The 23,535-nt window shown below is 51.3% G+C and overlaps 11 protein-coding genes across 11 annotated transcripts; 5 read left to right on the top strand and 6 right to left on the bottom strand.

The window, feature by feature from the left end:
- Window positions 1-1,222: 1,222 nt before the first annotated feature.
- Window positions 1,223-3,719, bottom strand: An07g07930 (uncharacterized protein; the record flags this gene model as incomplete). Its single annotated transcript, XM_001391831.1, has 6 exons — window positions 1,223-1,536; window positions 1,594-2,127; window positions 2,184-2,452; window positions 2,509-2,946; window positions 2,997-3,436; window positions 3,522-3,719. 6 exons carry the CDS (start codon window positions 3,717-3,719, stop codon window positions 1,223-1,225), a joined length of 2,193 nt encoding a protein of 730 aa, XP_001391868.1.
- Window positions 3,720-5,032: 1,313 nt separating this feature from the next.
- Window positions 5,033-6,443, bottom strand: An07g07920 (hypothetical protein; the record flags this gene model as incomplete). The annotated part of the gene is made up of 4 exons (XM_059748612.1): window positions 5,033-5,377; window positions 5,429-5,573; window positions 5,642-5,864; window positions 5,927-6,443. 4 exons carry the CDS (start codon window positions 6,441-6,443, stop codon window positions 5,033-5,035), a joined length of 1,230 nt encoding a protein of 409 aa, XP_059601025.1.
- Window positions 6,444-7,173: 730 nt separating this feature from the next.
- Window positions 7,174-10,253, bottom strand: An07g07910 (uncharacterized protein; the record flags this gene model as incomplete). The annotated part of the gene is made up of 2 exons (XM_001391829.3): window positions 7,174-9,955; window positions 10,069-10,253. 2 exons carry the CDS (start codon window positions 10,251-10,253, stop codon window positions 7,174-7,176), a joined length of 2,967 nt encoding a protein of 988 aa, XP_001391866.1.
- Window positions 10,254-10,318: 65 nt separating this feature from the next.
- On the top strand, window positions 10,319-10,712 carry An07g07900 (hypothetical protein; the record flags this gene model as incomplete). The annotated part of the gene is made up of 3 exons (XM_059748611.1): window positions 10,319-10,336; window positions 10,425-10,564; window positions 10,658-10,712. 3 exons carry the CDS (start codon window positions 10,319-10,321, stop codon window positions 10,710-10,712), a joined length of 213 nt encoding a protein of 70 aa, XP_059601024.1.
- Window positions 10,713-11,469: 757 nt separating this feature from the next.
- On the top strand, window positions 11,470-11,736 carry An07g07890 (hypothetical protein; the record flags this gene model as incomplete). Its single annotated transcript, XM_059748610.1, has 2 exons — window positions 11,470-11,540; window positions 11,589-11,736. 2 exons carry the CDS (start codon window positions 11,470-11,472, stop codon window positions 11,734-11,736), a joined length of 219 nt encoding a protein of 72 aa, XP_059601023.1.
- Window positions 11,737-12,182: 446 nt separating this feature from the next.
- Window positions 12,183-13,850, bottom strand: An07g07880 (uncharacterized protein; the record flags this gene model as incomplete). Its single annotated transcript, XM_001391826.3, has 3 exons — window positions 12,183-12,770; window positions 12,826-13,545; window positions 13,605-13,850. 3 exons carry the CDS (start codon window positions 13,848-13,850, stop codon window positions 12,183-12,185), a joined length of 1,554 nt encoding a protein of 517 aa, XP_001391863.1.
- A 731-nt stretch (window positions 13,851-14,581) lies between these two features.
- On the top strand, window positions 14,582-15,532 carry An07g07870 (uncharacterized protein; the record flags this gene model as incomplete). Its single annotated transcript, XM_001391825.3, has 1 exon — window positions 14,582-15,532. The coding sequence occupies one exon, from the start codon at window positions 14,582-14,584 to the stop codon at window positions 15,530-15,532; it is 951 nt and encodes a 316-aa protein (XP_001391862.1).
- Window positions 15,533-15,871: 339 nt separating this feature from the next.
- Window positions 15,872-17,061, bottom strand: An07g07860 (uncharacterized protein; the record flags this gene model as incomplete). Its single annotated transcript, XM_001391824.3, has 4 exons — window positions 15,872-16,014; window positions 16,071-16,606; window positions 16,665-16,918; window positions 16,999-17,061. 4 exons carry the CDS (start codon window positions 17,059-17,061, stop codon window positions 15,872-15,874), a joined length of 996 nt encoding a protein of 331 aa, XP_001391861.1.
- A 600-nt stretch (window positions 17,062-17,661) lies between these two features.
- Window positions 17,662-19,907, top strand: An07g07850 (uncharacterized protein; the record flags this gene model as incomplete). Its single annotated transcript, XM_001391823.3, has 4 exons — window positions 17,662-17,856; window positions 17,941-18,241; window positions 18,289-18,830; window positions 18,879-19,907. The coding sequence occupies 4 exons, from the start codon at window positions 17,662-17,664 to the stop codon at window positions 19,905-19,907; spliced, it is 2,067 nt and encodes a 688-aa protein (XP_001391860.1).
- Window positions 19,908-20,396: 489 nt separating this feature from the next.
- On the top strand, window positions 20,397-21,543 carry An07g07840 (60S ribosomal protein uL14; the record flags this gene model as incomplete). Its single annotated transcript, XM_001391822.3, has 5 exons — window positions 20,397-20,410; window positions 20,720-20,770; window positions 21,016-21,262; window positions 21,362-21,439; window positions 21,511-21,543. The coding sequence occupies 5 exons, from the start codon at window positions 20,397-20,399 to the stop codon at window positions 21,541-21,543; spliced, it is 423 nt and encodes a 140-aa protein (XP_001391859.1).
- A 261-nt stretch (window positions 21,544-21,804) lies between these two features.
- On the bottom strand, window positions 21,805-23,499 carry An07g07830 (uncharacterized protein; the record flags this gene model as incomplete). The annotated part of the gene is made up of 1 exon (XM_001391821.1): window positions 21,805-23,499. The coding sequence occupies one exon, from the start codon at window positions 23,497-23,499 to the stop codon at window positions 21,805-21,807; it is 1,695 nt and encodes a 564-aa protein (XP_001391858.1).
- Between the last annotated feature and the right edge of the window lie 36 nt (window positions 23,500-23,535).

Raw genomic sequence — 23,535 nt, 5'->3', positions numbered from 1 at the left:
GATGATGAAGATACCATACCATACCATACCATACTTACTCTGATGATTTATGCAACAATATACACGATATGATGCCAACCAAGTTCGCTCACTCAAAATAAAACATACATTACAACTATCCTCACTGTAATAAATAGAGACTATCTGATCCTCCCCCTAACCGCCATCCCCCCATACTCCGCCTCCCTCACTCTCCTCCGTCTCCTCTCTTCCTCTCTCTCCTTCTCATTCAACTGCAAGGCATTCCTACCCCCACTTCCACCCTCACCACCTAATCTCGAAGAAGAAGATGCGCGAATCCTCTCCCAACACCCCGGATCAAGAAATGGCTGCGGCGGAAGTGAGAAATTAAACTCTGTTGTCGTTGTTGTAGCACTCGCTCCTTTATCCTTATTCACGATTTTGGTTTGGGGTTCTTGTTCTGTGGATGTTGATGTGAAATATAGACTTGGTGTGTGTTTCTCTGTAGGATAGGTTTTGGATAATGATGATGATGATGATGATTTTGTTTTGAGGGGACGTTTCTTAGGAATGAGGAGGGAGGAAGGAGGTCTTTTTGTTTCGAAGTTGGGCATAGCTTCTAATTCTGCTTTTGTGTTGTGGATCTGATGATTGATGTTATTATAGAGTTATAGTAGATATAGAGTAGTATGGGAGATAGATAGATAGATAGATGGTATACAGTTGGATGGAGGTGGTAACTACGTAATTAGACGTTGGAATACGCCACGTGATTCCGTGGTTAGACTTGAGACTAAGATAACCATAACCATATCACAATCTATATATACCTTAGATTGTAGATAACATGGTACCCTTAAAACTATATATTTACTCTGAAAGAAAATAAAACAAAATATTTAAATATAGAAGAATCTTATCTCGGAGTAGGAAAAGCCATGTAAATACATCTATTGCACTATATGCATCGCATCCAACTATCGATACATGGTATCATCTGAACAAAACAAAAATCCAACCCTAGCTTCATTCGAAGCTAGCAAAGCAAATCGCCAACTCCTCGCTCCTGTCCAACTCCATAACGTAAGGATAGTCGGGGTTGTGTGCGTGTGTCGGACATCAAGCCAATCATCTCGCTGGTATAATAATATGGTACATCAATCAATCAAGCAACAATAAACATCAAACAGTCGTCAAATATATGTAGCATAGTGTAGGAAATTTTATGTGCCATGTCAAGTCGTCGACAGAATTATTCTGCTCATGCAATACCCTGAGACTCTATCCCCGATATCGTCGAGTATGAATACGGCAAATCAACCAGTCCGTCCAGAAGCCAGTTCAGCGGATCGAATACTTCGTAATTGGGTTCCATGAATCCGCTGGGAAGGGCGCCCACAGCGCTCGGTGCGGATACGCCCATGTTGGCTTGTGGGAGCATGGGGGCTGGCGCGAGACTGGGGTCTGCGGCGCCGGCGACCCCGGGTGTCGCTGTCGAGGTGCGCGTAGGTTGGACAGATGATGAGTTGGAGGATTCGGCGTTCGAGTCTGGGTTGGTTGGGTTTTTAAGATATGCTGCAGGTGTTGTCAGTCTCCGATACATACGTTAGATTTGTTTGCACGCGTGCATACCTTCAAGATTACGCCCCTTGGTCCGCGCGTCTTCCCGCCACCGCCAGACTGAGTCGAAAAGCAAGGACATACTCATCCGGCACCGCACCTTGAGCATCAGCGAGTCGTCGACCTCTCCGCCGTCTGCCGTCAATTTTGGTGTGGGCACGTTGTTCAGCCGCCACATCTGCGCCACCACTTCTGCCAGTCGCTCTGGGAGGTCGTTGCTGGAAACGGACACGCGTCGAATGGCCCAGATCGTCCGATTGAAGAGGTTCTTTGCATAATCCATGTCGATGTGCGCGGCGAAAAAGCTCTTGCATAGCTTCAGCAGAGTGCATCCGCCCGCGACCATCATCTGATACACGTAGTACGGGGTGTATGACAGCACCGGGCCGACTTCCGTTTCCAGGTTCATCGCTGCTTCGAGGAAGGTCGTGGTAGCGACATAGAGCGAGAGAAGACGCTCTCTATAATCCTTTGCGGTCGTGTCGTCGAAGAACGCAGACAAGTGAAGGTGAAGATTCGATGCGCGCAAATAGAGATTAGTGATACCTGCAAAGGTTAGATCGGCTTATAACAAGCATCATAATGCCTAAGGAAGAACGTACAGTCATTGTGCGCCTTCAGCTGATTCTCCAATTCATCGAAGTCCCGCGACAGAAATGAGATCAATGTTGATCGCTCCTGATCGCTGCAGAGCCCGACAGGGTCCCGCCGGTTAGTATATAAAGACTTGGTGACCTTGTCGCAAAACTTTTCGATCTCCAGCCTCGATCTGATGTCGTCGGGCAACCTAAAGTTGGGGTCCACGGAGTCATTCGAAGACAGTGTCCAGTCGTACACAGAGGACGGAGGCTGGCCATAACCAGTAGCAACACTGCATCCTAGTCAGAAAAAAATCGAATCGATAACGATATCGATGGGACCACATACCGCTGGGCGACAATGTTGCAGACTGCCCAGGTTCGCACCTTGTCGCGAAGTTCCTCTTCAATAAGCTCCACGCGGAATTTGCTAAAGTCCTGCGTATGAGACGGACGATGCAGGCCCAGCTGCATTGCCACTTGGATCATCATACCGCAGAGCATGAAGGTCGGATCGGTGGACGTGCTGCTAGTAGGAAAAGGCCAGGTACAGAGCAAACAGAGAGCCTTCACGACGTGGTAGCTTTGTGGGATGTCCGCCAGCGTACTCCACACCAATCGCGAGACCGGGCCTGAGAGGGAATTAAGAAGGTGGGTGTCGGCCTGGAAGCGCCGCGCGCCTACACTGATGATGGTCCAGAACAGCAGTGGCGATGCGCTGTAGTAATCATCGGGCGACTGGTCTCGATCAAGGAATGGTAGAAAAGGATGGTAGAAGGTAAAGAACCTAACAACATTAGCATATATCTTTGATAAATATTCTGCTTCAAGCCTTACAGATGAAAGAGCTCCGTCACCCTCTCCGGAACGACCGCGACATCTTCAATGCGCTTGAAGTGATGATTGCCGTTCCTCATGTAGTTCGAGCCATCAAAGCCGGAGCGCAAATCCAAAAGCGACGCAACAGCCTCATGAGATCCCATATACTGATCAGCAGACATGGCCGACGGCGTATGGTAGACTCCCGAGCCAACCTGGCTGGCCGTTTCTTGCTTGGGCGTCTGAACCGGCGGCAAAGATGCCGACTGCGGTTGAGGCATAGCCCCAGCCTGCACAGTAGCAATCTGCTTTCTCAGCTCGATGATCTCGCGTTCCATCTCGGCGTTGCGACTGCGTTTCCCAACCCGTTTGAAGTTGGATTCGATTTTACAATCCAGCTTCAGACGACGACATCGGGAGCAATCCGTCCACGGGTCTTGAATAACATCACATCGGAGCTGTTACGAAAGAGAAGGTTAATAACAATCCAAGTAAGCCACATGTCTCGGATGAATAGAAACCCTAAGTGTGGCGTGAGCTTACCTTTTGTTGACGACATTCATTACAAGCCCGTTTCACGGGCTGTCTCTTCTTCTCCTCCTGATTGTCCTGCCCATCGACATCATCGATACTGCCCGGAGAGCTGTCCAACCCCGCCATGGTCGTGGTGCGCTTCCTGGCTGGACCCGCAGCATCAGACCCAACAGCAGGGGAGACAGACGGATGGCTGACACCTCCCATTACGGGACTGGGGGCAGCAGAAGCATTCTCTCCTGCGAGTGGCTCCAGGATGGTACCCTGCAGGCCCCTGCCTCCGATTCCGCTGGGCGATCGTTCGGAAGACTCCAGGCTGATAGTAGGGAAGGTAGGAAGAGGGCCGAAATAGGATGTGGTATTATAACACCAAAAAAAGAAAAGAAAAGAATGATCGGGGTCTGTCGGGGAAATTGGCTGGGCACGAGCCTTTTGCCCACGTGAGAGAAAGAACTTCGGAGAGCGAGTCGGAGAAGAGTGAAACAAACAACACCAAAAGGGTGAGGTTATGTCAAGGCGCTGTGCTGTTTGTGCGTGCAGATCCTTTCAAAGAGGAGTCGAATGGAGGGATCCAGACCCTTTCTTACTGAGATTGGGATGGAATCAATCCAGCGCGGGGGAAACGGACTGCGAGCGAGGAGAAGCTGTCCGATCTCGCTCTCACGTGGTCTCGCCCGAAAAAAAAAAGCACGTGATGATAGCAGGGGCGCAACGGTGGCGTCTTAGTCAGCACGGGCCATCGGAGGATCCGCCCCACCTGAACCCTTTCTGTTAGGTAATCCCGAGTCCCTGATTTCAACCCTAACTATACGCCAGTCCTTGATGTTGATATCGTATAGCAGGAACAATCAGATTACTTGCTTGTTTTTATTCATAAAGGGGAAGTTTGTAAAGGAAACATGGTATGACTATCAACTACCTCCAGAAAGCTCATACACTAATTAATCTAATTGGCCCCACCCCTCGCCCTATCACCATAGCAGCCTATCCGACGCCAGCCGGAAGCTCGGACGTCCGACGGACCAGGACCTAGGCCGCCGGACGACTGGTTTGGATTTGACCACTCATGTTCGACCTGATTATCCAAATATCATGTCCATTATTTCACCACTTGTCAAGGAGGAGTAGGTCAATTGGAAATAAGGGGGCATGTCTGCGTGTGCCCCGTACGCTGTCATCGGTCTTTGATCATTCCATATCCGATGCATGTATGGGCTTCAGGCTATTCTTCGGTTCTAATAGTGCTTACTGCCTGGAGCTGCTGCTCATGTCTGCGTGCTCGTATTAGGTTCGTCGGAGGTTAATGAATCTGCCTGTTTTTCGAGACCCCGTTCAACAGGATTAAAATCTGATAAAGACCCACTGGAGGCGTAATAACACTATAACTACCAGGCCAATGACCAACAAGGTCTGTCCAAGTGCCTTAACTTCAGTCGCTATAGTTCCACAGAATAATGAATACGGCATGTTTATACACACACGCACATATACGCCATCACTGGTTGTACGTCACCACCGAATCAGAGCAGTTCGGTAGAAAAGTCTGCTTCGCGTCGATCTTTGAATGACCGCAACAAGCCTAGCATAACTCGGATAAACTCCTTGCGCTCGTTGCGGTAATAGAGATCGTACGCCCCAGTTCGCTGCACCTTGATCCTCCCTGATAGCTTCTTATCTTGGAGACGGGCAACTTCCTGCCGGGTCATAATACCTTTGACGAAGCGGATCTTCCAGCCTCGCACGCTGATGACATATGCAGGATATTGCTCGTGATTACTTTCGAATTCGAAGGCCATGTTGGCTTGAAACAGAAGTCCCGGGATCTCAGACCGGGCGATGCCAGCTCGTCCGAGCTTCGGTTTGCACTGCAGGTTGTTCAGCTTCAGGTACCAGCTCACAAGGAGGAGAAATCTCACAGTGCAAACGGCGAGAGGAACGCCAATCGCTTGACCACCAGGAACATTGAAGGTTCCTTTTCCAATGTAGTAACTGAAATATAGACCCTGGTGCGTTCCCAGGTCCTCTCGCGCGAGCGGGAAGTAGCAATTCTGACGAAAATCACTGAGTGGGTGAACATAGTCAGCTTTCTCATGGCTCTATAGCATTCGGGAAGTCAAAGGATGACACACATCTCTCCTTGACTTGGTAATTGCTCAAATAGCGAGGCGATATAATCAAATAGGATATCTGGTTCTGTTTTCTTACGATATCTGTCATCATGAACGTCCCTGAAAAGGGGCGCGAACCTGGCTTTCTTCGGATCTACTAGTTTTTCTAACTCAGACCAGTCCGATAATTCAACCTTATCTTCGACTGCAGGATCTTGCCATAGGTCCACTAGTCTCTGGAATTCTAGGACCATCGCAAATCCCGGATTAGTGCTCGAAATGCACAGCACAGCAGAGCTTACTCACCTGTATCATCATCTGACGGCATGTATTTGGGGTCAACGATGATATCCACCGGCACCTTGTTTACTACCTCAACATTGGCAGCGAACAAGCAATCGGACCTGGGAGTTCCGGTCCGCTGGTAATAGAAATGTCTGTTAGAGTGAGACTCCCCAGGTTTGAGATCCGCCTCGCTATGGGAGGAGCGATACCAATCGGAGACGTTGGCGGCACTTTCTGTTGAGGCTTCCTCGGACTGTTGATCTGATTCTTCTTGGATGTCTGCGATAAATTTGACGTGGATCTTTGTTGTAAACGATTCTGGCGTTGATGGCCCCTGTGAGGCTTTGCCTTTACCTTTCCGTGGCTTTCTTCCTCCTTTGCCTCTTCGTGGCTTTCCTGCTCCTCCACCTGTTCGTGGCTTTCTTACCCGGAGAATATTGCGTTGCTCACTCAAGAACTTTTCCAGTTCTTCGAAAACGTCATTATCGACGGGGTTTCTTTTTCGAAGATTGTAGCGTGAGTGTGGGGCTTCGGACATGGTGGCTACTGGGTAAGTCTACCAATTCAATGATAGGCATGAAATGCCGCGAAAGTAATGTATGCTGGTAGTAGCCATATAGTGGCATATTTAGGATGTTGAAATCAAAGACATTAAGAAGAGCAAATCCAGCATATTCCCCTGGTATTGCTGTTATTAGGTTGCACGGTTAGGGGAAGAATATGATGGACAGAATATTAGGCACAAAGACGTAAACCACGGGACGATACCTTTCTTTGACTTGCGAGGAAGGAGAGACGCAGAAACACAACCACCTCCTTTGAATAAATCTGGCTTTGTGGTAATTATAGAAAACACAATGAGTCATGGCTTTAATTCCGCTGTCTTTCGGCAGTGGTATACTTAAACTCTTTTCATGATTAGTATGAACTTGGAGCTTCATGAAATAGAATTCCTATCCTGATCAAGTTGACATGGTATCAAATACCCCAAATTGACCGTTTGGGATCCGTTGAAGAGATGCCGGGATAAGCAGCCATCATAGCGCTTGTCTAAAAATAAGAGACACAGTATACACCTTATTTGCCTGCGGTTCAAAACAGAAAGTAAAAGCTGCGCAAGGTCAAAAGATGTGGTTGAGAAGATCAATATGCACAGCTCTACAAAGCCTATATATGTCCACTCGGGTATATGAGCTAAGTAAAAAACACGAAACATCCGGAGCCAAAAGCCTAAACAGTCTAACCCACGCAACATAATGGCAATCTTCCTACATCACTATACATTTGCTTCTGCGTTTGCTTCTCTCGTAGATGGTCTGCTCGTTCCACTCTTCAATGCGTCTCCGCCACAGATCATGTGCAGCCGCTTGTGAGCTGGTAGATAGTGTGGGGTCGGTTGATGCCCGGCGGTTCAGCGGTGGAATACCCCCAGGCGGGAGCCGGACATTCTGAGGATGAGAGCGCCGATCTGCTCCTCGGTAGTAGGTGGAACGTTGTCGACTCCCATGCACCGCCTCGGGGGCATCATGTTGAAGGGTCGAGACCTGAAGATTAGGCGAGGAGATGGAGTATGGGTAATGGTCCAGATTGAAAGTCCCATTCTGTGTCGGGGGCATAGCCTCCTGCCAGTCCGGGGCGTCAGGTAAAGACTCCTCAAGCAAAACGTCCTGGTAATTTGCTCGTTGAACTGCTGACGATTGATTTAGCTGTGTAGACCCGCTGAGGACAGGGTGCAGTTGACCCTGAAAGTTGACCGAAGGGTCTTGCTCTGACACAGGCATCTGCGCTCCATCAAGGCTGTGGACGTTAGGTTGGGGTCCTGTGGCAGAATCTCTTCTGCGAAAGAACATGGTATGTCGTCTGTTCGGTTCAGGGGACTCGGAGTCTCTCATGCCCCTCCTCATGCGAGCCGCGAGCCGTGAGCCAGTAATGGTATGCAATCTTTGTAGCGAGCTTCGGGACGTAGATTCGTCGACCATCTGTTCCAGACGACTGGTCTGAGGTCTCTGGATGTCTTCTGGAACATCACCGACTCTACGGGCCGGTTCCGTATGCGAAGGGAGGAGGGTCCTTCGGAGATAATCGGGAAGCGGTGCGTCGGGGACCCTAGAATAGGGAGGGGGCGGTGGAACCCAATTGTCTGCGTCGCTCTCATGAGGGACCTGGAAAGCCTGTGAGGCTGGCCTTTGGCCTTGAACAGGGCGTGCTTCGTCTTGATAGCGTGGGTTATAGCGTCCGCGACCACTAGCCGCGGCCGTGGCTGCACGACGCAACGTGTCCCGAGATCGAGGTTGCGTGTTGTCATACGGTGATTCCGGAATGTGCTGAATGTCGCTAGTCGAAGAGCCCGAGAAGAAGGAGCTGTTTCTGCGCACATTTTGCCGAGGTGCGTGGACGACCGAGTTGGCCGAAGGATAGGATTCTCGAGCAAATGCGCGTGCCCGAGGCGAAGTAGTATTCCCACGATGTAATCGCGTCCTTCTCCTCTCCAGCTCGACTTCGGTATCTATGGTAGAGTTCGGTTCACTCAGGATCTTCGGCTCCGCATCACCGACCTCGATGTTGACTTCAGTTGAGTCACCATTTGTGGCAGATCGTTCGAAGTCTAACAGCAGCACACGTCCGCCATCTACCGGCACGTCTTCTTCGCCAATCGTCGGAGGGCTAACGCCACCAGGAGCAACGGCTACCAATCTACGACGGCCAGCCACACAGCTTGGGTGGCGTACCCAGCAAGCTGCTGTCATTCCCGGCATAACGCTCATCTTATGGCCATTGATTAGGACTTTGGGCTTTGTGATGGTCTGCTGGAGTCGGGACAGGCTATCCCGGGCAGCAGCCGCTTCCTCGATTGAAGGGCCCTGCTCAGCATCCACTTCAGCATATGTTCTTGCGTTGGGAGCTACAGGAGCAATATCCAGACGATCAGGTACACCATATACCCATAAGCCAGAACTCTCGAACCCTATAGCAGCTAGCTCCCCGAGGTCGTCAACAGTGGGTAGCATGATGGGAGATGTCTCCCGGGACCCATCCTCAGACATCGGAGTCACGAAATATGCTGTGCCTGAGTTCGTGTTGTGCACCCCGAATGCTCGAAACGTGTTTATTTGTTCATCAAACCCTAGTAGCCAATTGCCTTCACCTTCTGCGTGCAAGGGGAGCAAACAGGCATGGCTAAGCCCGGTGGTTACGTCTGGAAACAAAATCTGTGTTGTCCACATCCGGATCTGAGCATCCCTTGGGGAATACTCAGTTTCTGATTCTGTGTAGAACGGCACTGTTATAGTGACAAGACCGCCATTACCGCGATCAGCGGAAGTCCCTAGTAGCATGACACCATCAGAGGAAAACGACACCGAGTCAACTCCGGAGCAGCGCACAGCTCTTCGCTCGGTAGCCAGTGCCCCTTCACCGATGGCGTAGACTTCGATCCGATCATCGTACGCAATGGCAAGGACCCCCCCTGTCGGGGAGAGCGTTAGGGTCCGAGGAACGTCGTTCAATGTCAAATCTTGAATGTGTTTCGCTTCATCATCGGTAAGGCGGTAAATATTGACCCGGTGAGTAGAGGAAACCACAGCGAGAATGGAGCCATCATCAACAATGGCAGCGTTCAAAGGCCGTCGCCAAGTCTTGAGCTCGTGTTTCACGACCGCCAGATCCGCGGTTACATCGAGAACCACAATTCTGGAAGAGCTGATGCACAGGATAAGCTGTGCATTTGGAGAGAAAGAAAAGCGAAATGCTTCACCTTGCGGGAAGGCCGTCGAGGAGCTCATGGAAGTCGAAGTAAGCTTGATGAGAGTCCTGCGGGGCCGGAGAAAAGCATCGAATGCATTCCGCCTGACCTGCGCGCCGAACTGCCGCTTGAGCAGTATAAGATCACTTGAGTGAGCGGGCTGCTCAGTAGCCTTCTGCGTCAAGGCAAAGGACGGGCATTGGAAAAGATGGTGCGCATACAAAATGGTTGAGTCCGATATGCGTCGCCATTTTCGATTCAGCAGTGTTAGCGACGCAAATGTGTTGGCATCCGCAACATATAGGATACTAAGGCGCCAATTAAATCAGAAAAGCTTCCGAGCACAGGCAGCAGATATCATCAATCACATGATTGTCGCTCGCGCGATGCGCCGGCTCTGGGACGACGGAAGTGCACTTACTGCTCGATGACGGTACGAGGCAAACGAGCAAACGGTGACAAGGCCTGCTTCTCCAAACGCGGTCGCGTGCTTTTCGGGAGCTCCTGATGCAGCTTAAGGGAGCAAGTGGTCGAGGGACACTGATCGGGATCAAGATGGGGGCCGCCAAGCCGCTCTGAGGTGGGCAACCGGACATCCTCCTCCATGGTCGATGGTAGTAGTAGTAGTTAGTTGGAGTCTCGCCCACGCGGGTCTACATTTGATGGAACAAATGCAGACGACACTGGGGGTGTTCAATTATCGAAGCCCAGCATGATTTTTCGAGGACATAGGGGGCGAAATAAAGGCAGCGGAAGGAAGCACGCTGGTGGGCAAAGCGGGAAGCGCCAACGAGCAAGGCCGGTGGCTGTGTCCCTCACCCGCACGCCAATAATGCACCGGGGATCTTCTGCTCCAATGCGTATGGAGTTTTTGAAACGGGGCAGTTTCAGATGACCGAGGAAGGGGAACTCGATAGGTCAGAAGCGGGGAAGCATTAAGAGGTATATAAGAACTTTGGGGAAGGAAGTCCAAGAAGAGATGAGAACCGATGGGGAATACTAGTTAGCAGGTGGGATGAGGAGGATGGAGAAAAGAGGAGGAGAGTGGATGAAATGGGTTCCTGACAATGAAACACAAGAACCAGCTACTATGCTAGTGTATGTATGTATGAGATGTATTAAGAGGCATTGTTCACTACTACTAAAGACACTAGTTGTAACTATGAAACAATGTATGCAATCTTACCGCGCTAAGCCCTGGCAGGAGGGACCTTCTCCTAAAGAAGACTAGTGCTTGCGCGGATGGCCATTCCACCAATCTGGGGCACGTGGTTGGTCGCCCTGGCTGACTCAGTTGTGACTGAGATGCTCCCCACAGTTTTTTTGGCAGATTCTACGGAGTAATAAGGCTTTTTTCGATCGCGCGCGCTTCCAGAACTGCAAGGAGATTAACGATCACAAGCCAGACAGGCCTGCTTGGTCCTTCCAGCCTTCAATGACGGTATGGGGGTAACTTCTTCAATGACTATGCACTTATCAGCGCTTTTCTCTTTCCGCCCTCTACCTTCCCGGCCTCTCAGAGTCTCAGTGCTGTCACTCGGCCTTGCGATCTAGTCAGGTCTGACAAGTAGATAACTTGACGAGTACGGGGTACTATACCAGATAGAACAATTATTGAAATGGTTCTCATGGGACAACTGCAATGAATTGAATGCGGATGCTACTAGTACTAGTTATTGAATCACGATAGTTGTTCGATCTTATAGTTACTACTACCGGTTCGGTGGCAGCACTATTTGCTAATATATATACCTGGTGCATCATCTTGCAACCGATTGAAGCTTCAATTTTGGTCAACAAATCGGGAAGGTCAACGATCAGAATGAAAATCGTCGTCCAGTACACGTTTACTCAACAGATAATAATGACATACCCCGGTAAATGTGGGGGAAGGTACTTACTACCGTTAAATAACTGATTACTACTATTGTATTATCCCAGAGTTCAATGTGAATATATGGCAACATTTAGCAATGATGTTGATCAAGATTTAGTAAACACGGAATATTCTACAACGGCTACTAGCAGTATTATGTTACTGTTGAATACTACGACCCTCTCTACGCAAACCCTTCAGACCCTATGGTAGTAGGAAAACATAGTATATGTTAGCCGGCAACCACCAATATTGATAACTACATTTGAACTCAGTTGGACTACGGATTATTTCCCCTAGAAGATGATAATACGACTTCACAGATAAGACATAAGTCAGGGACAATGAACTTCTTTTGACTTCATTAGAATTTATCAATTTATACACCGCAAAACCAAATACACAACCAAATGCTATTTTACAACGGAGATGAAAACCCGTGATGAATCGCGCAAGAGCCAACGAAAAGGTAAAAAAGAAAAGACACCCCTCTAATGTGAACCCCACATACCGAGACCATCTAGCAGATGACATCTCGGATATACATTAAATAACCCAATAAATTTCTTTTTTTGGGAAGTAAACAGCGGAAGAGAGAAGAGAAGGTCATTGCGAGCGAGGGCTTTATGCGCCCCGCCGCGTCATCGCTCAAGAAGAATTTACTGCTTAGGACCAGCACCGAACATGCCGGTGAAAGAGCCCTTCATCATGGCCATTTGCTCCTGACGGGCCTTCTCCTCCTCCGCGGCCATCTCGGCCAGCCACTTCTCGCCGTTCTCACGGATCTCCTTCTCAATCATCTCGTAGTTCTTCTGGCCACGCTCGCGGATCTGGTCCCACAGCATCTTACCCTGGGCCAAGCCCTCCGAGGGGCTCTGCTCGCCGTCCAGGGTGCGGGTGGACTTCAGGCCCAGGGCAGAGGCGAAGCTGCCCAGACCACTGCGGGGGCGCTTCTTCTGCTCCTCAGCCAGCTCCTTCTCAAAGCGCTCACGCATGGCCTTCTCACGCTTGGCGAATTCCACGGGGATCTGGGTGCCCTCGAAGGACTTGATGACGGGACGCACGTCTTCGACGCCCATACCGGCAATGTATTCGAGGAAGGGAATCATGCCGACGAGGGTCTTGTCCTTGGAGTCGCCGAGCCACTTCTCAAGAATGACGGCGTTTTCGGGCTGCAGGCGGGCGTGCTCCTCCTTGGTGTCAATCAAAATCACCTTGGACAGATCACGGTTGAGGTAGGACAGGTCCTGGTTGTCTGGGTTAGTCATGACTGGGAGCTATGTACAGCCAATAGTGACATACCTTGATGTACTCTCCATCCTTGTACTTGGTGGCTTCACGGAACAAGGGCCAGCGGATGATGCGGTAGGGGTCAAGCTTCCGGAGCACCTGATCGGCCATCATGCTGGGCACACTGGTGAAGAGGACGAGTTCGTAGTACTGGTTGAGGTAGCGGAGGAAGTAGTCGACACCCGGACGCTTGGCCACACGCCATCCATGCTCACGGCTCCACTCGCTGTGCACCAGGAGATCCTCCAGACTCAGCACAAGGGTGTAAGGCTGACGCATGTTGGGGTCCTCATCGGGCAGCAGCTTGGGGAAAGCAGGGTCCTTGTAGTAGCTGGTGATATCGCCCAAGCGGGCCTTGGCACGATTGTACATCAGTCCGAAGCCCCAGCCCGATGGCACGTCGGGGTGGGCCTTCGCTTCCTCCTCGGTCTCCCAGTTGCGGCCCAGATAGGCCACACCACCAGCACCTGCCAGCAGGAACAGGACATACATCAGGTTGGCCATACGGGCGCGCTTGCGATCGAGGGAGGATTCGTAATTGGGAATATCACGGCCACCATCATCGTAATCTTCCGCACGCGACGGGTCCTCTGTGAGGTTTAGCTTGCTTGATCCGCGGTTCTTCGAGGCGGCTTCCAATTCTGCGGCAAGGGTGGAGGGAATGCCCTGGGTGAGATCGGGCAGGGGTTTTTGAGGAGCATAGTTTTGGGGAGCTGTAGAACCGGTCTCAGACTGAAAATGAAAAGTGTCAGAAGATGTGTTGAGATTATCAGCGTCGTCATCAAACTCACGGCTTCGGTGGCCGGCGCAGCCTTGGTATCGAATTCGGCCTGCTCCGCGGAGTAGTCGTTCTGAGAGGGAGCCTTGGGCGACTGTTCTGAATTGGCAGACTTGACGGACTGAGGAAGCTTGTAGGGAGTCTTGGGCTTGGTGGACTTCGCATACCAGCGCGAGTGGGCGACGGAAATAGTTGAAGCTCGAACGGTCGAGGTGAGGACGTTCGGCCTCGTCAGAGGCAGTACGGCACGACTAAGCATTATGAAAGTGTAAAGGGCATCTATAGATGGACCGGAGAGGATGAGGAATACACGCGCCGGAACAGAATGGTCACCGACACCGAGGGAGGTAAAACAGCACGGTTGGGGTGAAGTGAAGAACAATCAAGAAACAAGAAGCAAGTGGATGATCGGGGCCCAGCAATGCCGGCGGTCTTCGGCGGAAACAGAAAAGTTCACGCACTGACCGTCGGGCGGGGCCACGCAGACCAACAGTGCAGTACTGGAAATCAGTTTAAATACCGGCGCGGAGATGCCTTCCTTTCCTTTCCTTTCTTCTTTTTTCTCACAATTTGAAAGTTGAAACCCAGCTCATAAATTTGACTCATCAGGCCATTCTCCTCCATGCGTGCCGGGTTGAATTAGGCTGGGGAGACCAATATTCCCACACCCAAGAGCCGCAGCGAAGGTACCCCATGCAGCTGCAGCCCCGTTGGTGGGATATATCCTTTTGATTCTTCCGTTATAAGTACTAGCGATGGATGCTATATCGTGTCGTATATGTCGTTAATTCTCGACTTCCAGCTCAATGCAACAATGGGATGAATCAGAAAACAAAAGAAAAGAAAAGTCTTCAATCATCCGAGTTCTCTCTCTAAAAGATTCTCATTCGTATCGTGGCGTATATCTCTTCTCTTTCATCTAGATCCGTTTGAGCGCAGGTTTTTTTTTTCTTTCTTGCCTCTTCAACCATCCACCCTCTACACACAAAAATGACCAACACGAACTCCCTCTCCCAAGCACTGGAAAACGTCCGTCTGGACGACAAATCCGCCACCGGCAAAACCGTCAAAGGCAAGCCCATCAAGAAGCAACGTCCGAAGAAACCCCCCATTGAACCCTTCCGCTTCTTTGACCTCCCCTCCGAGATCCGTCTACGTGTCTATCATTTCGTGCTCTTCACCCCGAAACGCGGACGCAACCCGCGCCTAACAGGCAGCGTGGGCGCCTCGTCGAAGAAAAACCCTCCCATCTCACCCACCTCCCACCGAGTCGCACTATTCCTGACCTCCCGGCGCATGCACGATGAAGCCTCAGACTATTTCTACTCCACCCAAGTATTCCGTCTCTTCCATTTACAAGACTACTCGCGCATGCCAACCATCCGGGCCATCCCCCCGCGCTACCGTCCCTCCATCGCCACAGTCGAGTTGATTTTAGGATCGAGCTGGACAGCGCCACCGCGCGAATGGACCATCACGCGTAGTCTGGGACTGGAGGAGATGGCGCGGATGCGCACGTTCAAAGTCTTCGTCGAAGTGGATCCATCGCATCCGGTGTTCGAGGGTTTCCGTATCTCAAGGGACTATTATACGGATTTTGCGGGCGATCTGCTCAAGGGTGTCCTGGAGAGGTTGCCGAGTCTGGAGTATGTGGAATTTGATGGCTGGCCGTCTGTACGGAAGAGCGGGGCTCTGATGAAGAGATTGATGCACGAGGTCAGGACGGCTGGGAAGAAGATTGCTTGGGGTCCCGAACGGGGGTGGACGGATCATGATGGGGAGGAGTTCAGTGATGATGCGTATGGTGTTAAGGCGCATGAGAAGAAAATGCAGGAAAAGGCTCGTCGGAAGAAGGAATTAGAGGAGGCGCAGGAATTCGCTAGGTTGCATGGCCTGCCGCCGCCGCCACTTCCGTTGTTCAATCCGTACCTCGATTATTGAGATGTGATCATGATGTGATGGGTTTGGGTTATATTGGCATGATATGATAATGCGGTCTTGCGGGAGTTTAGATCGGTTGCTCGTTATTGGGTTTGATAACATTAGATGCATATATATTCTCACATAGAATTATTAGACAATTGGGACAAGTTCATATCTGTTTTCATTTTGTTCGGCTCACATTGTGTGCTGTTACTACTGGTGGTTATATACCGGGATGATACATATAACGTCATTCATTGATGTGTCTGCCAAGACAAGACAACCGTCCTGTACATAGAGCCTGCGTTCAGGGAGTCTGAATTGGCATTAGGAAATATATGGTATGGTATGGTTGTTCTATAGCTCCTCATCAACCTCCATGCCGGTGCCATTCTCCTTGCCGTTTGATTGCCGTGCCACCGAGGCCTCCTTGTCAATCATCTGCCGCGAGACGGCCACGATGTTGTCCTCAATCAACTGCTGGCTCACATCTTCGATGTCTGTAGAAGGGTTGAATTAGTAGTGAATCAACACAGTGATCAAGTGAGAAACTTACGCTTCTTGGGGTCGACCTTGCCGACGTATCTCGTCTTGAGCTGGTCCTTAGTAAGAGTGGTCTCCTCCTTGACCCGCTTCTCGTAACCCTCGGCGAGGCTGACGAGCTGTTTCATGCGCTCAACGTTGTGCTCACCCTCCTCGTGGAAGTCCTTCATCTGCAGTGCCTCCGTCCAGACGTGCTTGTGCAGGTTCATCAGCATGTTCTCCTCGAGACCGGTCTTGCGGTAGTCGATGGCAATGCTGTAGTAGTGGCGGTTGAGGCCGTGGATGAGGGCCTGAATGGACGGCTTGTTCAGATGACCCAGGTTGGATGTTGTTTGGCGGGGCTCCTGGCCCATGACGACGGTCTGTGGTTGGATAAGACGGAAGGCATCAATGACGACCTTGCCCTTGACGGACTGGATGGGGTCGACGACCACGGCAACGGCGCGGGGAGTAAGCTGTTCAAAGGATTGCTGAGTGTTGATATCGACGGACGAAAGCCAGCAGCCGAAACCAGGATGCGAGTGGTACCAGCCAACAACGGTCTCTGGTCTATAGCACGATGCGTTAGGATGAGTTGGGTAGCGCGCGAGATACTTTTCGAGCTTACCGTCCAGTCTGCCTCAGCATGTCCATCATCTTCGTTTGAAAAACAGGGTCCACGGCTTCGACACTGACACCAGTACCACTTTGGGGCATGGCGAAAACATCAACTACCCTAACTGTGTACTCGTCCACGAACTCTCCCAGCATCAGACCCATGACTTCCATAGGCACACCGGCCCGACCGTGTCTTAGCATCTTCAGCAGAGCGAGCGATGAGATGTGGACGGTTTCGGAGTTATCGATGAGGTTGGGGATATCCTGTGCCTGCATTAGCCCATGGTCCCAGACCCTCTGGAGATACGAGTGCCATGTCCGCTGCTCGCCTAAGTGTTACTCACTCCATTATTCCCTCCAACACCCATTCCCTGGGCTGCTTGGAGCATGCGATGCAGACGATCCATAGTGGAGACGGGGGGGTTGGTTTGAGTGTTAGTTATGTAGATGAGACCAGGATGACTTCCTACGCGGAAGCTCCAATCGGAAGGTTGAGTGGGGGTATCAGAGCAAATTCGTTGATTGGAAAAGCTCAGACGTTGTATAGACAGAGGGGATGCTTGAGCCGGTTCCGATGGAACAATAAGCGAGACTAGACGAAAGCTGAAGATGGGAAGCAGGTGGTGATGGAGGCGCAACTGGGGCGTGTGTAAGTAGTGACGGTCGAGCTTCCCAAGAAGCCTGACGAAGGCGGTGGAGCAGCTCTGGGTTCCGCCTTTGCGTCTCCCTTCGCTTCCTTTCGGTCCCCATCACTTATTGTCCGCCCCCGGCCATTGCGAATGTACTTCATTAGTGCCACTCTGTGAGAGTTAATCGACTGGCTCACTTATAGGGGCGCTTTATCTGTTCTATTCAGTATACTCCTTGACTATTTGGGTCTGATTTGCCTATTTTCTGTCGATCTGACGCCCACATACACACCCCGAGAAATCACCGCGCTCAAGCGACATTCCTACGCATTGGTCTGAGTGAGGAATCGCCGTGTGCCTCGCACAGTGACCTTCGACATGAGTAACTCACTCGCACCTCTGGATCCCATTACCAATGGGCCGGCGGATCGCAACAAGAAAGTGGCCTATTTCTACGACTCCGACGTGGGAAACTATGCCTACGTCTCGGGACACCCGATGAAGCCCCATCGCATAAGGATGGCTCACAGTCTGGTCATGAACTATGGCCTTTATAAGAAGATGGAGATATATGTGAGTGGTTATGGATGATTACTATTGGATCTGACAGAAGGTCTCTACAAAGTCTTTTGAAAGCAGCACTGACGCAGTCTACAGCGGGCGAAGCCGGCCTCGAAATACGAAATGACCCAATTTCACACGGATGAGTATATCGACTTCCTTTCGAAGGTTACACCGGACAACATGGACTCCTTCGCGAAGGAGCAGAGCAAATACAATGTCGGAGATGACTGTCCCGTCTTCGATGGGCTCTTTGAGTTTTGCGGTATTAGCGCGGGTGGTAGTATGGAGGGTGCCGCCCGGCTCAACCGCAACAAGTGCGACATTGCCGTTAACTGGGCCGGTGGACTTCACCACGCGAAGAAGAGCGAAGCAAGTGGATTCTGTTATGTAAACGGTAAGTTGCGCGAAACGATATGCTGGGCCTTCGCTGACACAACACAGACATCGTTCTGGGTATCTTGGAACTGCTGCGATTCAAGCAGCGCGTGCTCTACGTTGATATCGATGTCCACCACGGAGATGGTGTTGAGGAGGCATTCTACACGACCGATCGTGTAATGACGGTGTCCTTCCACAAGTACGGCGAGTACTTCCCGGGTACGGGTGAGCTGCGTGATATCGGAGTGGGACAGGGCAAGCACTACGCCGTCAATTTCCCTCTCCGCGATGGCATTGATGACGTTTCATACAAGAGTATCTTTGAGCCTGTTATCAAGAGCGTCATGGAATGGTACCGACCCGAAGCGGTGGTCTTGCAGTGCGGTGGCGATAGTCTTTCGGGCGACCGGCTCGGATGCTTCAACCTCAGTATGCGAGGCCACGCGAACTGTGTAAACTTTGTGAAGAGCTTTAACCTGCCCACCATGATTCTCGGCGGTGGTGGTTATACGATGCGAAATGTGGCACGCACATGGGCCTTTGAAACCGGTATTCTTGTTGGTGACACCCTTGGGGCGGAGCTTCCATACAACGATTACTACGAGGTAGGTTCTTGCTTTTAGATGGTGACTATACACAGCTAACAGGCTTAGTACTTCGCACCTGACTACGAGCTGGATGTACGTCCGTCCAACATGGACAATGCTAACACGAAGGAATACCTCGACAAGATCCGCACACAGGTCGTGGAAAACCTTAAGCGGACCGCCTTTGCGCCCTCCGTGCAGATGACCGAGGTGCCTCGCGAGCCTCTTGTGGAGGGTATGGACGACGAGGCAGATGCTATCTTGGACGATCTGGACGAGGACGAGAACAAGGACAAGCGCTTCACCAAGCGCCGCTTCGATCAGTACATTGAGAAGCCCGGAGAGCTTAGTGACAGTGACGACGAGGAGCTGGCTGGGGCCAACGGCGTCCGGCGGCAACCCAACGCGCTCAAGCGGAGAAACCAGGTCAACTATCGGAATCTTGATGTTAACGACTCGGGGCTCGAGAGCGGCATGGCGACGCCACAGGACGCATCTTCTCTTCCCGACGATGACATGGATACGACTGCTGATGCGAAGATGACCGAGGCTCCGGAGCCGGAGACTGAGGCGCAAGCCACCCCCTCTGCGGCCGATGCGCCGTCCCGAGCAGACGAGGCCTCCGCAGCAGAGCAAACAGAGATGGCAGTGGATGGACCAGAAACGACGGCAGCATCGGCCCCGATCTCCCGGCAACCGTCTCCCAAGCCCCAGGACGAAGACACTACAATGGTAGATGCGGGCGAGGTCGCGCCGGAGACCGAGAAATCTGAAGCTGCGCCCGAGGGCGCGGCGGAAGAGGAAGAGGAAAAGAAGAAGCCCAGCGAGGAGACCCCTGCGGCTGACAAGCCCGCTACGGAAGAAACGCCTGCGACGAAGGACGAGTCACCTGCGAAAGAGACGACTGAGGCAGCCGACACGGCAGAGGCGGAGACCAAGCCTGCGGAGGCCAGTGAGCCGAGCGAGACCAAGGACAAGACCCCGGAGGCAGCCAAGGACGAGTCGGGTGAAGCCAAATCAAAGGAACCCAGCGCGGAAGCCGCAGGAGCAACAGAAGCCGAAAAGACCGAGGAAGCAAGCAAGACAGAGGAGTGAAGCTGAGCGAGCAAGACAACAACGAACGAATGGCGCAAAGGAACGGGCGGCTGGTGTTTGGGAAACGAATCGATTTCTTCTTCTATTGTTACTACATATTTGAGAGCATTATTGCCTATCTTTAGAGCAGATTCAATAACTAGTGTATTTATCAATGTATTCCATATGAAGCAGATTGCTATACCTGTCACTCCAGATAAGAAGTAGTAGTTAAGATGTTTATTAAAGATAGTCTAGACATCCTGACTAATCCCTGACTAACCCAATCTAACCGGAACGGGGCTAGTTCTAGGGCAACCCTCTATCCGCATAAACCAGCCAATGGGGAAGCACTGCCAAGATTTACCCACGACGCACACTAAGCGAGAAGCAAATCGAAACCCGCGACCAAGTCTCTGAATCCGACGACACCCCCCGTTTCGACCGTCCGTCCGTCCCCCTTCCCTTGTCGCCCAGTTTTTATCCGACAACCCTAGATACACAGCCAAGATGTCTGCGAGAGGGTGAGTTGTTTCTTTTCGTTGTTGGAGACGTGTGGGAAAGCGAGACAGAGAAAGAGAGGAAGAAATCCGGACCGGAGATATTGAAATGCTGCGGGAAAGAGATGAGATGAGAAGGGATGGAATGGAATATTCGCTGGCTGGAGATTTCGACTCGAAATTACGGTTGGATTGAGTTCGATATGCGACATACGAGATTGAAAGAGGAGGGTTGAATGAAGGTCCGGGAAAGAGATGGATAAATCTATGTGGATGGGAATTTGATATACATGGGATACGAGGGAATTAAAGCTAACAAAATATCTATAACAGACGCGGTGGTGCCTCCGGCAACAAGCTCAAGATGACCCTCGGTCTGCCTTGGTATGTCAACTCCAAATTTCTTCCGTTCAAATCCATACACCCATCTTCGAGAGAATTATGCGATTCGATACAATTAAATCAAATCAAATCGATCTCAATTATTCTTCAATCGAAACATACACCCACCACACACAAGCCACCTCGATATCTTCCCACCCAACACCCATGATTTCACAACCTACAACCGACACGAACACATGAAGAAAAAAATGATGAACACAGCTAATTAATCTTTTTGCCTACAGCGGCGCCGTGCTCAACTGCTGCGACAACTCCGGTGCCCGCAACCTGTACATCATCTCCGTCAAGGGTATCGGTGCTCGCCTGAACCGTCTCCCCGCTGCCGGTGTCGGTGACATGGTCATGGCCACCGTCAAGAAGGGAAAGCCTGAGCTCCGTAAGAAGGTCATGCCCGCTGTTGTTGTCCGTCAGAGCAAGCCCTGGAGACGCCCCGACGGTATCTACCTCTACTTCGAGGACAACGCTGGTGTTGTACGTACCCTTGTCCCCGAATTCCAATTCCACTCTTTATATCAAGTGGATGAGGGTCATATGCGACAATAATGATGGAAATACTAATGATCGGTATAGATCGTCAACGCCAAGGGTGAGATGAAGGGTTCCGCTATCACTGGTCCCGTTGGTAAGGAGGCTGCTGAGCTTTGGCCTGTAAGTTCTCCCTAGCATACCTCAACGGGTATATATCAATGGGGAGATTCATATGCTAATTGTGTGTCCAGCGTATTGCCTCCAACTCCGGTGTTGTCATGTAAAATGTGTTAAACCTGGAATTTGGAGCAAGAAGAGAAAAAAAAAAAGCGATACCAAGGGCTTCTAGAACAAAGGGGGTGGTACCGGTTTTTTTTTTTAGTATGACCTAAGAACATTCTAAAAATGAAAAGGATTCATAAAAAATTTAAACCTGTCCACTTTCTTCTTTTTTGTCTCATGATGTAATTGTAGATGTACGTCGTTATGAATATTGATTGATTGATCAGTTGATCTATATAGTTGGCTGTGACTATACTATGAAGTTATTGCTTTTTGATCTTCTTCTCCGCCTTGGTATCCTTCCCAGCAGAGATACCAGCTCCAATAATACCCGATCCGATATACAGTACCATCAACCCGAAAGTAATCACATCAATTACATGGACCGCCCACCAAAGATGCTGCACGCCCGCTGCGCACATCTGGATCTCATACTTCCACTCTGCGCCGGTGAACCACACCGATAGGAGCCCAGCATAGCCTCCGTATTCTCCCATCATGGAGCGCATAGTCACCTCCCGTATGGCGGGGACGCCTAGGTCCCCTTCTCTTGTGGTGCCATACTGAGTCTTATAGCGCACGGCATCCCATTGCCAGTCACGCGTTTCATCATCATTCTTTTCATCATCTGCCTCAGCAGCATAAACAGTGCGATTCACGAAATGCACCACATCACAGCCCGTATGATCATGGCCTGTAAGAATGAGGCCCTTCCTTCCCCAACCGTTTCCGGGGACGGTGTCGTCCCCACTCATCCCAAAAATGCCCTCGAGCACGGCATTAGCGCTGGCGTACTGGCTCAGGTGGTTCTGCTCTTTGAGACCGCCGGCGTAGAAGCGGGGGTTGCCGGCGGCGTCACCCTTGGAGTCATCGTCATCGTGGAAGGCGAAGAAGGGAGCGTCGGTGCAGATTCCTTCTTTCTTGTGGAGGGGGAGGTGGGTTAGAAGGAGAGTGAATGTTTGCCCGCGCGGAGATGAAGTAATAGATGGGCTTCGCTCGTCCAATAGACCGTTTAGGTATTCGTATGTGGCTGATTGGACTTCAGGGCTCAGGGCGGGGGTATCCAGGACAAGACTGTTGAGATTGATGAGGTGGATTGTTGGAACTGTTTCTTCTCCCCCTTTATCTTCTCCTGGAGGTAGAGTGAATTTAACATCCCAATCTCCCCTTCCAAACACCCTCTCGAACCTCTCTATCCTCGATGGACTCGCATCTCCTGCATACCCGACATCGTGGTTCCCCACGACGTTCACGACCCTCCTTTCCCACTCCCCGTTATCAGTTCCCAACACCTCCGTCCCCATTTCCCCGGTAATCTCATCATCCACCCGCACACCACCGCGGAACACTCGTTTCCAGTATCGCCGACCCCGTTCCTCAAACTCCCCATCGCTCACCCATTGGCTCCCTACTAGATCGCCCAGCACGGTGACGTGCGACGGTGCACTCCACCAGTGCATCGTGCGGTAGATATGCGCCAGGTAGTAGTCATTTCCGAGCAGGTCGAGGCGTTTGCGCGCGGCGCGAAATGCGCGGGGGAGGTCGGTGGAGATGAGGGAGCGGAGGACGGAGCGGAGGGTGTAGAGGGTGGCGGATGGGGGTTTCGTGCGGATTGTGGAGGACAGGTCGGCATAGTAGTTGGAGAGTTTGGCGGGGAGTTGATCGTGAGGTTTGGGGAGGGAGGTGTCGCCTTCTAGTTGGGGGTCGGCCAAAACGAGGAGGCGGAAGATGGGCGAGGTCGCAGATGGAGGAGGCGAGGAGGAGAGGTGGTGGCGGAGGGTGAAGAGGAAAGATGGAGAGAAGTGTGGGATTGAGAGATGAGAGGAGATAGATTCCTCTGGCAGAGGGAATGCGCAGCCGTGAAAGACGGGGTAGAGATAGAGATAGACAGTGCTGGTCAGGGCCAGCGGGAGGAGAATGGCCAGCGCCTGGCGGAGGAGAAGGCGGAGGAGGGACATGGGGAGAACCGCATCGATGAATAAAAAGAGTGACCG

Source organism: Aspergillus niger (genome assembly GCF_000002855.4).
Source record: "Aspergillus niger supercontig An07".
NCBI lineage: Eukaryota > Fungi > Ascomycota > Eurotiomycetes > Eurotiales > Aspergillaceae > Aspergillus > Aspergillus niger.
The sequence above is the reverse complement of the archived record's forward strand: the minus strand, read 5'-3'. Positions and strand labels throughout refer to the sequence as shown.